Below are 14124 nucleotides of genomic sequence, written 5' to 3' on the forward strand. Positions count from 1 at the left end.
GCTCCGGGTCTGGCTGGCGCGGGGATCCCAGCGGGTGTCCCCCAGGAGCCCTGCACGAGCACGGTCCTCGGCACTCCGCAGGTCTCTGCAGTGTCTGCTCTGCTCACTAGGTGAGCCTTTCTCCTGCTGGAAAGGGAGCTGCTTCTCTCCAGTAACAGGAATACTTCACTACAGAACACCTGCAAGTCTAAAGCTTTAGGAATCTCATTTGTTTAGAGTAGTGAATAAAAAGCGATACTCTAGTTGCTCATGGGGCATCCAGAAGACCTCGAAGAACTCAACCTGCTACGGTCCCTCATGCCCTGGAGTTGGGTTCTGTGGCTAGTGCACCAGGGCCAGGACCCGAAGTTTCATTTTGAGGTTTGCCACTTTGAACAAGAACAGGCTTCTGAGTTCACATAAGCCTTGCTCGTGTTTCCAGTACCAGCTATCCCATCGGTCATGAGAAAGTCCTGTAGTATCCTTAGCAATGGGCATTTCTTTCGTCTCCTATTCCCTCTAGGGCTTCCCATTCTCCCTTGTCTCCTGCACGGCTCCAGATCCTAGGAGGACCCAGTGCCGCCAGCCGTCATGGGTAAGGTATGGGACAAGGACAATGGTGGCCAAGCTCAGTGGTCCTCCTTTCTCTGCTCCCACTTGGTGTCTCAGAGGCAATGCCCCTGTGTGCTCTGTGCCCACTTCCCGGTGATTAGGAGCCCAAGAAAGTCATCTTCAGGTCTTCTTTATCTTTTCCCTTGTAAAGACAAGCCCTTCACACAGATGTTTGACAACAGGTGGTTTCATCCATTAGGACTGTGCAATGCCAATACTACTGCCCACACAGGGATTGAGGGAAAGGGCAATGTATCAAGAAAGAAGTGTCCTCGGAGACTTTATTAGCAGCTTAGGCTAAGTTCTGCTGCATAACAAACCACTCCCAAATCTCAGAGGCTTCTAATGATGTTTTATTTGACTCAAGTTACACATCTTTTACAAGCTGGAGCTCTGCTCCATATAGCCTTTATTCCAAGACCCAGGCTGACAGAGACACTTCACCTGGTACAGCACAGGTGTCCTAGCAGAGCAGGTAGGGCAAGCACAGGCTACCTTGTACAACTTTGGCAAACAGGCCACTTGGGTCACTTCTCCCCATTTTTCACGGGACAGAGAAAGACACCTGACCGCTCATGAGTTCATCGTGGTGAGCCATATAATCCTCCCGCAGGAAGGGGATGCCACATACCAAAGGCCCAGCTTGACCTGATGGGCAGGATGTATAATTCTCTGGTAGGGAGGGACAGAGGACAAACTGAATACTAGCAGGACCCAAAGTGTGTGTGCAGCTAGTTTTCCCTTGTCCCCACAGCGTTACTACCCTTTGCCATTCCACCCACCCACAGCTCCTCTGCCGTCAGGGTGTCACCAGGCTTGGAGTTGTTCCCAGTATCTGGGCTGGTAAGGGAGGGAGTTCCCAGCCCTTCTCAAGTGGGGTGAGGTGATGACGGTTGTCGGAGTCCCCAAATCTCAGCATATGAGAACACTGATGTGACTTCCAACACATGGTACTTAGGTTCTGCATAACCCAAAAGCAGGATAAGTGAGTTAGGTTTCTGTGGGCTGCCTGAGAACCTCAATGAGCAAATGACTTGTGAGTTCCAACAACTGAGCATCAGATGCTGCGAGAACACAGGCTATTTAGCCCACAAACATCACAGAAAAAGCAAGAGGCCATGAGGCGTGAAGTGTATCTTTAACATAGTCTTGTATTTGGAAAAGCAGTTTAAAAAAAATTTGAAAATACAAGATAAGGTAACAATTACTTATATAAGTTTAAACCTTATATTGCTTGGCCATTTTTACATATAAATTATTGCTTACTAGCTTTGATAAATACACAGCACGGTCATATATACAGAGGCAGAAAGCATGAAATATGAGAAACACTGTTAATGGCAATTCTGGTAATTCAACAAATGTTTCATATTTACCAGCTCTTGTAATGGTGGAAAACTACGAAGTGTAGTCCCTGAGAAGTTAGGTAGACACCCTGATTGCGGGTTTTCTATCTTCTAATTGTTAGCACGAGCTGACAACGTCACAGCAGTCCTAATTAATGATATATTACAAGGCAAGATTCCTTGCTTCAGGTCATCGATTACATCCCAGTATTTAATAACAGTGTAATACGAATACAATAAATAGGCTATGCAAATAAATATTACTCTGCTAAAAAATGTTTAGTATATACAGCTTTGCTTTGTACAGTAGTACATTTTCATCTAACTTTTTGGCAATTGTTAAAAAACATTTTCACGCTACCAGTTTTAAGCAAAACAGGCCTACTCAGTAATAAGCAGGCTGAAATTTTATGGACACGCCTTTGAAGCGTTTGAAAGAAATCCTGTGTTGGACAACTGCAGTGGACCTGACTTTCCCCAGGAAAATGTTTTTTTGCCCAGTTTCTGTGAAGCTTGAATTGGCTGTGCCATTTAGAAACACTCAGTTCAGGAGCTGTGGGGTACATGCTGGAGCAAACAGAAATGCAGGGCTGATATTTGGGCAGCAGTGATAGCCTAGTTCCAGGGATCAGAAGTTGTCACTGGCATCCTCTCTCTCATGTGACTGTTTCTCCCCTACTCAGAAGCGAGTATGTATTTATGCAACATCTTCTCCCTACGAACTAGAAGGTGCGAGTGTTTATCCTAATGCTTCTAAATCCAGTGTATGCTCCACACTACCTGCTTGTGGATATTGGCCTAAGAAAATGAATTAATTCTAAACATAGTTAAGGATACTAGAAAAAAGTAAACGTGGGTCATAATATTTATCACTACAAACATTTCATAATTATACAGATTATAACAAAGAGTGAATTTAAAACACTGTAGTCTATGGAACATCTGCAAATGTGTATGTAAAAATATTTTTAAAAATTGGAAAGGCTGCAATTTTTGCCTACAGGAACCTGTGTTTTGCTGTCCTGTGTTAACTTCCAAGCAGGGCTGCTTTGCTGAAATGCTGACAAATCCAAAGACCCATAGGACTGTCCAAGAGTTGTGCTGTAACAAAAGAACCCACTTGCACCAACTGCTGTTGACAGTGGCAAATTACACAAGATTTTCAGAGCGAACAGGGATTTTATGCAATCATAAAAATCCAAAGGAGAGCTGGAAAAGAGCTTAGACATCTTCCAGTCCACCCTTCTAGCCAGAGCAAAATCTATTCTGAAGAGGCTTTGGTGAATATCCAGAGAGGGAATACGGTCCATCCCTATTAACAGGGAGTGCTTAAATCCTGCACTGGCCTGTTCACGGCTGAACCGCTCAGATTCTTTAGAAAGAGCTTCTTGTTGAGCAAAGTCTGGTTCTCACAATTCTGCCTGAAGTTCTTTAATTCCGGTTTTAAGACCCCTCAAAGCTTCTGAAATTTCAAAGAGTTGCTGCCTGGAAAAGCTCTGGAGACAGTTGTTAAATTTCAGAAAGGTTTAAAGATTTCAGACATTCAGAAGACAGGAATGGAAAAACAAATCTAAACAAAATCCCCCCTTCCCTTTGCTACCCCGAGAGCCACCTGACCATGGCTGGAGGAAAAGGTGGGCAAGCATCATCTTTCCGCCAGCCTGCTTCCACCCATTCTATGCGAGATACTCAGAATACACCATACAAAAGGTGTTTAACACAACACACATGTAGCTTCATCTGGCCAAGTGTACATATCTGAATCAGGATCTAAGTAGCAGGTGCTATGCTGAAATAGTTTTCTACTGAAAATTAGTCCTCTAAAGGTAATGTTCTACTTGGATCAATGCAGACCTAATGTAAGTAAAACTTTAAATTATAAAAAACACAGAGACAATGTCAAAATGGCCTTATGTGATTAGACTGGCCAAACCCTAGTCCCTTGCTATACAAAGACAAGAACATGTGTTTGTGCTGTAAGCCCATGCTAGCCTCAGTAATTGTCAAGGGGAGGGCTTTTTGAGGGTCTGACCAGCTGTGAGGGAAGTCTCTTTTCTCTGGTTCTCATGGCTACGGTCTCCTCCAGTGGGTCTCATTCCATTATCAGCAGCATGAAGCATTTCTCTGAGTGGTCCAGCCCTGGATGGTGCCTTTCTATAAAACCCTGTAGATTTTCAGGACTGAAGTTTTACATGTTGGGCCAGACTGAGTTCCTTTGAAAGTCCTACCAAAATTTTTCTCCACATGGTTCCTTCCAGCAGTATTTCAAGCTCAGTAGGGTTCCTGAGCCCAGGAAACAGCACTGCTATAAAGGTGTCAGAAAGCATTGGCCACACCTCAGTAACGAGAATGAATAAGGGGTTGATGAGACACATAAGCAGCAGGTCTGGATGGGCACCTAAGAGATGAGTGGATAGGAATGGTAAGAAGTACACCAACATTCACACATTTGGAAAATCAATGGACCTCATGCAAGAATGCCCTTGCTTTTTAGCAAAGTGACAAATACCTAGCTGGAAGGGGTGGATTTCATTATTTAACCTATAGGGTTTTTTGTTCATTTGCAGGTTGAGGGAAATCCTCTAACCAGTCCTTGAGAATAACAAGAGGTCTTATTTGCTATAGAAGCCCCAACTTGCAAAAATTGGGGGGAAAAAAAAAAAAGGTTGGAAGACTCTGAGACTTTAGTGGGGAAGAAAAGCGAATTGTAGAAAGGCTTCCTGCTTCAGCTGGTAAGTGGACTACAGAACTTCTAAGTCACCAACATAAATCAGATGTTGGGATATTTCAGGGTACTCTTCATTTGCCCAAAGACCGGTAATCACCACTGCCTTATTACCTTGCTCTTTTAGAGAGTGATAAGTGCTTCACACATCAAATCTCACTTAACCTCCCTGCACTGGCTGTTGTCATTACACACTATTGGCAAGAAGCCTGCGTGAGGTATGCAAAACACTAGGACATCATCAGGCACAAGAATGCAGACCTCTGTGACTCTGTAATCTCAATAAACAGTTACTGAGTGCCTACAATGTGTCAGGCACCATGCTTTTTCAAAAACCATACTGTGCCCAATAAGAGATGAGAGCCTGCTTACAAACATAAAGAAAATCCCCAGAAATTAAATGAGTCAACTTCTTAAAGATTACTCCTTTTCCGTATCGGCAAAGTAACTTAGTCTAACCTGCCTATAGTTGCAAATCTGTTGTACAGAAACTAATTTCACCTGCAGGTAAACACTGATAAGTGATTGTGGATGCAAAGACGTGCATGTCTTGACATTTCTCATCTGCAAGTCAGAGCACGGGTACCAATTGCTGCTCCTTACAAACGCCCTGGACAAAAGTGGCTTTTGGTGATATCATCGTCTATATTGACAGAGACCTCTCCTCTTCCCTGGACGTCTAGAGATGTCATCACTGTCTTTAGGCATGCAAAAGAACTACTTTGACAGCCTATAAACAGTAATCTAATACCAGGCAAGGTAAAACTTCCTGTTTCATTCATGCTCTTACTGAAATATTTGGTCACTGCCCATCAAGACACGTTCTCTCGTTCTTGGTGCCGACACATATCAAGTTGAAAATTGGATTGGATCAACAATGTGATGGTAAGAAACCAGACTTCTCCATCTCAGGAATGCTTCTGACTTCTCTTTCTGCCTTCTCATCGTGCAAGTGGCACAGAGAGGCCTCTCCCCATGTCTGGTGGCTGACGTCACTTCCCAAACACGCTTCGGCTGGCTTTCCTGTGAAAGACTTGTGGTCTACTGATAAAACTCAGCAACTTTTCTCACAGGAAAGCAGTGTGCCTGGCACAGACATTCCTATAGCTCAAAGTGCTTCAGTTTCAGGGGAGGTGAGGCCTTGAGCTCACACGCGAGGCTCGATCCTGTGAGAGAGCTCAAACAGAGCCTGCTGGCTGTCAATAACGTACAGGTGATTAACGTAGGATCTCAACTCTTGATGCTCTTTTGGAGACACATCACCTCCTATTTTTTTAGAAGGAAAAAAGACAATGTCATGAGAGCAGTAATGCTATGTCTAAATACCAGTAAAACCCCACATTAAGGCTTAGAGTAAATCTACCAGGTAGATTCTCATTAGTCAGAATCCCAGAAAAGATGTCCTTGTCCTAACAGTAGAAATCCTTTTCCAGCTCAGACTAGATTCCTCCAGTCAGGCAATCAGACTGGCAAGTATTTATAGCAAGAAATTATATTATCCCCATGCACAGATGTGAACACCAAGCATAGTCACACAGCAAGAAAGTGGTACAGCCAGGATTCGAATCTAGGCCATGAGGCTCCCAAGTCCAAGGTCTGAGCTCCCATGCTACGCAGGCTTTCACAGCACCTGCCCGTTCAAACGGCCTGCACCGGCTCTTAGATCTCAGTCTGGAATTGTTAGAAATTCCTAATAATCTGTTTAGCACATGAACACACAACTCTAGTTTTTTAAAAATAGATTTTTTACAATTCTTTGGTATCATTTTTTGGGTAAAAATAATTTAATGAACCAATTAAATGAACAGATACCACAGAACAGAGCCTAAGGTATGGTTAAAGTGGGTTCAGAAAGTATGCACATGGGCTTGAGTCCACCCAAAGAAGAACAAGGCAAGGGGGTTTTCCACTCACGAAGCCAGGTGGCCAAAGAGTCAAGGGGCCACGAGAGGCTTTGGTGCTCTGTGACACATGCGTGCCATGCTAGTGACAGCTCTGATAAAAAACCAGAGAAAGGGGCCGGCCCGGTGGCGCACTGGATAAGTGTGCCGCTTGGGAAGCGCGGCGGCGCTCCCGCCCGAGGGTTCGGATCCCACATACAGACCGGTTCCCGCTCACTGGCTGAGCGAGGCGCAGGAGCAGCATCGAGGGTTGTGATCCTGTTGCCGGTCCCCGGTCCGGTACGGGGGCAACACTGAGGGTTGTGATCCGTTGCCGGACACGGAAAAAAAGGACCAAAAAATAAAAAACAGAGATAAAGTGGCATGGACAATGGAGCAAGATCATGTACCATATTCAATGACAATCGAAAAACAAAACAATTCAAGGTATGGTGACCTTGCGCTATAGAGAGACAATGTAAATGCATGTGGTGATGACGTTGCATCCTCTGGCATCATGGAACTACGGATGGGAGAGGCAGGATGTGACACTGGAGCAGAGCCTGAGCAGGAGGACGGGAATAAGAGGAGGCTGAGCATTTTATTGAAGCATTTTTTTTTCTCTTGGTGAAGACGCCTTTTTTCCTTTTCTAAGACAAATGTGTTTTATGAAGAAATAATTTAAGACTTGTATGTCACAGGTGGCTTGTAACTCTTAGGTTTAACAGAAACTAGGCTTCCTGGTTTCAGCAAGTAAAAGTACTAGGAGTTAAAGTTTTTACCATCCCATCTGTTTGTGACCAAAAAGCTGTATTATTCTAGAATGCCTTGTTTAGAAGACATTGAGACTGCTTTTGGTTTAGTAAACAATGGTTTGGAAAACACGGCGCTACAGAGAATTTTGTTGTTAATTTGCAAACCTTACAAAGACAGCACAATGAATGGTCGCATTCATGACAAATGACACTTGCACACTTTATAATTTGTAAGTGACTTGATTAGCATTATCTTATTCTATCCCAAATGCTGACATTGGTTTACTATGCCCATATAAACTCTTAAAATGAATTCACATAATTCAGCCCCAATCCCCACTTTTAAAGATATGCAACTATTAGAACACAAACTGTCTTGATAGTTATTCAAATTTCTCCTTTGCTTAGTGCTATGCAGAGAGTTACTCTTTGGTGACTGGGAGGTTCAAGGCCAGCCCAAGTTCTAATTTGGATCTTTCTGTTCATACTTGAAGCATACATATAAGCTAGAATCCCTTAGGGAATGAGATTGATGTCTGAGAATTAGCTGAACACCTGGCAAATACTTGGGAAGCAAAGAGGAAGAAAGAAATAAGAAGCCATATTCATCAGCAACATTATGCTCGTACATTTGAATTAATCTCCATGACAATGTTGTTATTACAACTGTATTATACTTGTGTGCTTAATGAAGAAATATAGAAGCATACATATTGAGTATTAATTGATGTGAATATTTAGAAAATTAGTTCTTATATTTATAATCTTCCTGTTCAAATAGAAAACTTGTAATCCATACATACAGGTGTTCAATTCCTAACTTGTTTTGTTGGAGGACAATATTGCCCGCCAAGACCAGCACTGAACCGAAAAATATTCTCGAGAATGTGTACCAAATTGTACGCCAAGTAGTGCTTACCTTGGGAGATGGGACTTTGATGCTCTACTTTATATACACTTCTGCATTGTTGAAAACATTGCTTTACAATGAGGATGTATTCCCTAAACTAAGTTTTACTTAGTTGTTACCTTTGATTGATTTATAATTATTGAGCTCAACTTTCTATTTTTTTTTTATTACTCCTTATAGAATCTGCATAGGGCAAAGGAAACGGCATGGGCAAGAAAGTCAGGCAGCCTCAGTTTGAATAATGGCTGAATGAGTTAACCTCACTGAGCCTCCGTTTTCTGCTCTGCACCTGCAGGGTTAATAATCCCCATTCCGTAGGACTGATGTCAGGATTCCGTTGCCCATGTGAAAGCTCCTTTAGCTCAATAAAGCTGATTTCCTTCCTTCCTGCAATGTTCTTAAACCGTTTAAACATAGTATAAATTATGCCTCAGATTCAAAATGGAACAAATATTCGTACATACATTAGTCTCAGTGGGAATTCTACAAAAGTGCTCAGAAAAATACTTTCTCAGCTGAAAGGCAGCTTCAGACAGGAAGTTTTTGTTGGAAAAGAGAAAGGATTCTGGAAGGCTGCTTTCGGCACTTTTACAAACTATAGTCCTATTCTAGGAAGGCTCCAAGCAGGAGGGACAGGGTCACCCCTGCTACACTCACCAGTAATTCTGAGCCAAAGGGCAAGCACAGCAGGACTGTCTGGGACCAAGGGTGTGTGGGGGAGCTTCTGATGGTCTAAAGTCACTTGCACAGTGTATTTTCTGCCATGAGGGGCTAATAATTTGCCCTATCTTGTCTTTCTCTGCATCTCAAACATGCAGTGAGAGAACAAATCTAGTATCTGCATATAATATGCAGACATATATATGAGGGATCTTCAAAAAGTTCTAGGAAAGATTCATACTGCCTTTTAATTCTATTTTTCCATGAACTTTTTGAAGTATCCTCATACATATTAAGCTTTTCGATCTGTTTAAATGTATTACCACTAAATACTTGTGATATGGCCATAGTCGGTAGCAATGTATAGTCAATTTACATTCCATACCTGACTTCAATTACTCACCAAACTGGTTAGTCCTGCAGTGTCTCAGGGTTCGGACAGTGTCTGCAATCATGTGCTGGAAGGTAGAACGGACATATGTCAAAACAAGGGACATTTAGGGTGCTGCTGAAGCCTCAGGGCCTGCTAGGGCAGATGGATAGTCTAACACCTTTGGGTGTAAATGAAGAGCTGTATTTGAAGCTGAATATAACTTTAATCGATTATATTGAGCTTGATACAAAAGAATATTTAGTCCTTGTCTGCAGAAACAGTGGTTCCCACACCGGGCTGCACGGATTCTAACTAAGCCCTGAGAAAACTCACTGTAAAGAAGCGCAGCCCACCCACCCACCTGTGCTTATGCTTTTCACTTCAGTGACATGTCACATTCTTGCCATGAAGCCCTTCTGAGATCTCCCTTCTGGCCTTGGGAGGCTCCATTCTCAACACTCCCACTCTTCTTTGCATGATACCTATTGGTTTTGTGTCATGGTCATTGCTGTGGAACTTTTCTCCCATCCAGACCGGGTACCACCAGAGGGCTCTGTGTGCCCAGTACCTGCCACATGTCACACACACAGACCCATGCATATGTGCTGAATGGAGGTAGGAAGTTTCGTGGACTCAAAGGTTCATGTATCTCAAATGGTGACAGGAAATGAGATACAAAGATGAACATTTTCTAAAACAACATGTACAGAGACCATTTTCTGTTTATAATCTACATTCCTTCCTACCGTCCTCAGCATTCTAATGCAACTTCTTTCTTTAAAGTCCTCACTGATATCCAGGCAAAAGTCTTCTTAAATCTGAAGCTGTTTTGACAAGATCCCATCACCTCATAGGTGTGACTCAGAGACCATTTTCTGTTTATAATCTACATTCCTTCCTACCGTCCTCAGCATTCTAATGCAACTTCTTTCTTTAAAGTCCTCACTGATATCCGGGCAAAAGTCTTCTTAAATCTGAAGCTGTTTTGACAAGATCCCATCACCTCATAGGTGTGACAGTCTTCTAGCTGTGTCTACCATTTTTAGTTTTCTATGATGAAGGAAACAGCATTCTAGAAGAGACCATCCTCCACTATAACTCCACCTATACAGTTACCAGAATAATTTCTATGTACTGTTGTCATCATGTCTAGCCCTCTGGAGAACCTACTCCCCCTATTTTGTCTTGGGAATCGACATCCTTCATTACCTGGTCCTCCAAACCTCCCCAAGAGTGTCATCACCTTTCATGTCCTGCCTGTACACATGGAACATAGCATCATCTATACCCAGCAAAGAGTCAGTGCATTACTGCTGAAACAGTAATGTTAACACTAACAAAATTTCTTTATAAAATCCAGAACTACAGAAACATTATTTGAATATGACCTATTGATTATTCTCACAACTATATTTCTAATGTACTTCTACCTAATAGTAGAAAAGTAAATAGGACAGTGATTATAGCAGTAGCTCAAGCTGCATTTGTCAAGGAAATGAGACCTGACTCATGTCTGTGAATGTACTGTTAAATTTCCTTCCCCAAATTTTACCACTATTCTCAGGACAGTTTTCCCATTGCTTTAGGCTGTGGCATCACACTGATTTCTGTCATGTGCCACTGTGTGGTCCATGCAAAGCTAGGGCTGATATAAGCCTTGGTACTGAGCAGGGCATTGAAACCAAGTCCCGATCCTCTTTAAGGCTTTCTGAAGGAGAAGAGAGGATGATATGGTAAAATACGATGCTCTCAACATAGAGGGATGAAGAGAAGAAAAGGAAAAAACATTTGTTTCTTCATTATTTAATAGTTTGAGATGGAAACATTTAGAGTTGCTGAGGCAGCAAGGAACTTAGCATTAGGGAGCAATAAAAATCTTATAGACCCAATGAGCACTTCTGGGTCTCCACATGGTCTGACTTAATGTGTTGGCCTGTATCAGCCAAGAAAGATAATACACTGAATTACCTGCTGGCTGGCTTACGCTGATATCCATCATGAGAAATTGGCTTCTCACAAGTTAATTCACTTCGATTCTATTGGTTCATTATTGTGAAAGATGATCCTATTTTAGTTTAAGTGAAACCCTGTCCTTTGCTAAGAAACATTCCTTGAAAATACTGTCTCCAGTAGGAAGGTCAGTCTCATTCTCCGGCATCCACATATAACATAGGGCTATGTATGATATAAAACTGATTTTTGTCCTTCTGGAAAAAAATTACCCTGTCTTCTCCATGTAAGGAGGGGTCAGCATGAGGCAGGCTGTGTCTTAAGTGCCATCTTCTTTGAGGACCAGGAGGTCACAAATACCACGAAGTCTGCTATCTTTACAAATGATGTGCTAGTAACTGCCTGATGGTTTTGTGTGTGGGTCTGCTGTGTGCATGCACCCACCTTCTCGTTCTCTTCTTAATGAATGTTCTTGTTAGGAATTAAACATAGGATGTTATTTATGCCATGCTATTTCCTTAAACTTTCTTACAGAATTAAGGGCCCAGTTATTGACCCTAATATAAGTAATATCATTTAGACATTATTTTGCTCCCTGTGCTTAGTTGAAAGTCTCAGCACAGGTGGAAGCTGGCACTAAAAGGCTTCCGTCGGATTGTTGGAGAAAGCAGGGGCAGGTGTAGATGCTGGTCAGAAGGAAAGGGCATAGAAAGGGTAGAGGGATCCTCCCACTGCACTTTCCCACTTGTGCCTTTATCCAATTGTCCTTTCACCTTGGTGGCATTATCGGTGGGGAGATGACACAATGAACTTAACCAGAACACAGGTTCACATTAGGGGAAGGTCAACTACCAGTCTCCCTCAACAATAGGCAGTGTCGGCTTATGAAGAGAGCAGTTATTCTCCCATGTCCCCTGGGGATCAATCAGAAGGAAAAATGACTAGATCTTTACAGGTAATTCCACTTGGGGTGACAGGCCTCATCCCACATCTTCATCCATGCTCTACAAAGCTCACTTGGTTGGCATTCCTAACCAGATGTGCTGGCCAGCAGGCAAAGTAAATTTTGACCAAAGGTTTCATATTCCCACAATCACTTCATTATCACCAACACTGGAGATTAACCTGCTTAGAGATGGGAATTCTAGTGACTGCAGTCTTTAGTTGCTAATAGGTGCCTTGGAATCTTCAGAACATCACATGGCAACACAAAATAAGTACAAAAAAACCCTGAAACACTTTAAATATCCATTTCCAGCTGTTTCTGGTTGACTACAGCATCTAAAACAACTGAGCTCTGATTCCAAAACATTTAGTGCAGAAACAGACTTGAAAAATTATAGACATCTCCACTTCAAAAATAATTAGCCATGAAGTAATCATTTTCAGAGTGGTTACAATGGAGCTATGGCAAGATATTCCATATGTCTGTCTTCCAGATTGTAGGTACATGCGGCTCGGAGTTGGGCAAGAGCCGACGGCACGTTCCCACGCTGCCTGTCTCACACGTGGCCAGTTAGCTTGCCTATTAGAGCAACGACTTAGGAGGCGACGGCAGACGCCAGGCCTCACTGGACTCATCAGCTCATGCTGCTCTTTGGTCACGGTCTGCGACTCCTACCTCACTCAGCTCCTCTAAAACACCAGATGTGGTCTCAGAGGGAACCCGGGTCAGTGTCTGAAAGAGTTCACCCCAATCCATCACCATTTCTGAAAAGGTCACTCAAAGGTCAGGATCTATGAGAGGGGTTACTTTGTATCATCTTTAACCATGAAGGACAGTTTAATCTATGACACTAAAGTTCATCTGTCAGACAAATCTCTTCCTCCCCTAGTCAAGCGGGTCTCTTTGGAGTATTCCTACTTTACAGCTGCTCAGTTTTTACATGTAACTCTTCCTTTGCCCATGGGCAGGTCAGAAAAGCTTGGAGGAGCCCAAAGCATGACAAAGTCCCTGGGAATATATGGAGAAAATTCAGGCATTTTAGGAATAAGTAAGAGAGGTCTGACCAGGGACCCATGACCCTTTGTCAGAGCTGCTATGTGTGTAGTGCTCAGAAGTGGCACCACTGGTACACTGGCTGTTACGGGGGTGGCCCTTCTCTCACATGTGGACCCTACAAATTCCAGCCTTATATCCAAGCTTGGAATACTGGAAGACAGGCACATCTCCCCAGGAAAAACTTTCTCCTCCATCTGAGATCAGCACACACTGAGACATCAAGATGCCTACAAAGCAGTAAAGCTTAATCTCAAGACTGTGAATTCCTCTGATGGGAACCTTACAGTTTTATTTCTGGTTCAGTAAAATACACTCAACCATTGACGTTAACCTAATGAAACTTCATTTTTAAAAATGAAAAGCAGATTTTCATATTTGGCTCTTAAAACTTTGCTAGCATACTTACTGTTAATTGGGACACACTGTATTGACAATGCATAACATGCAGCAAATAAGCTGGAAATCACCATGCATTCAACAGAGAAAGGAACTAAAACCATTTGTTTCCTGGAGCAGAAAAGCAAACATTTCCTCTGAGTAGAAAAGGGAGAAATAATGAAATTTACGTACCAGCTTTTCAAAATTGACAAGATTATCCAAAAACGTTTTATTTCCTTCATGAATAAATGTTACATCTGAAAATTAAAAACAAAAAAAAATATGTACCATTAGGAATGGATCATGAGTTCTAGCTGAAAAGGTCTAGATATAATGCAAATTATTCATTTCTCTTAAACATTATGAATCACTCCATACACTTGGCAAGGCAACATGAAATTGAATCTGCACAGTACATGATGTGCATCATTTGTGTGTGTGTGTGTGTGTATGGACAAACAGCATAACATTACTTAAAGTACATATTTTACACAATCAGGGGCCGGCCCGGTGGCGCACTGGATAGTGCGCCGCTTGGGAAGCGCGGCAGCGCT

At 42.6% G+C, this 14124-nt stretch overlaps 1 protein-coding gene across 1 annotated transcript in view; it reads right to left on the reverse strand.

Moving 5' to 3' along the window:
- Nucleotides 1-923: 923 nt before the first annotated feature.
- RAPGEF5 (Rap guanine nucleotide exchange factor (GEF) 5) overlaps nt 924-14124 on the reverse strand; it is a 127249-nt gene continuing 114048 nt past the window's right edge. Inside the window, exons 18-20 of the mRNA XM_008588925.1 lie at nt 13763-13827; nt 9271-9325; nt 924-5928 (exon numbers count right to left, since the gene is read on the reverse strand). Coding sequence (XP_008587147.1) covers nt 5810-5928; nt 9271-9325; nt 13763-13827 — 239 coding nt within the window. The 3' untranslated portion in view covers nt 924-5809. The remainder of the gene's footprint in view (nt 5929-9270; nt 9326-13762; nt 13828-14124) is intronic.

Source organism: Galeopterus variegatus, unplaced genomic scaffold, assembly GCF_000696425.1.
Source record: "Galeopterus variegatus unplaced genomic scaffold, G_variegatus-3.0.2 Scaffold5107, whole genome shotgun sequence".
NCBI lineage: Eukaryota > Metazoa > Chordata > Mammalia > Dermoptera > Cynocephalidae > Galeopterus > Galeopterus variegatus.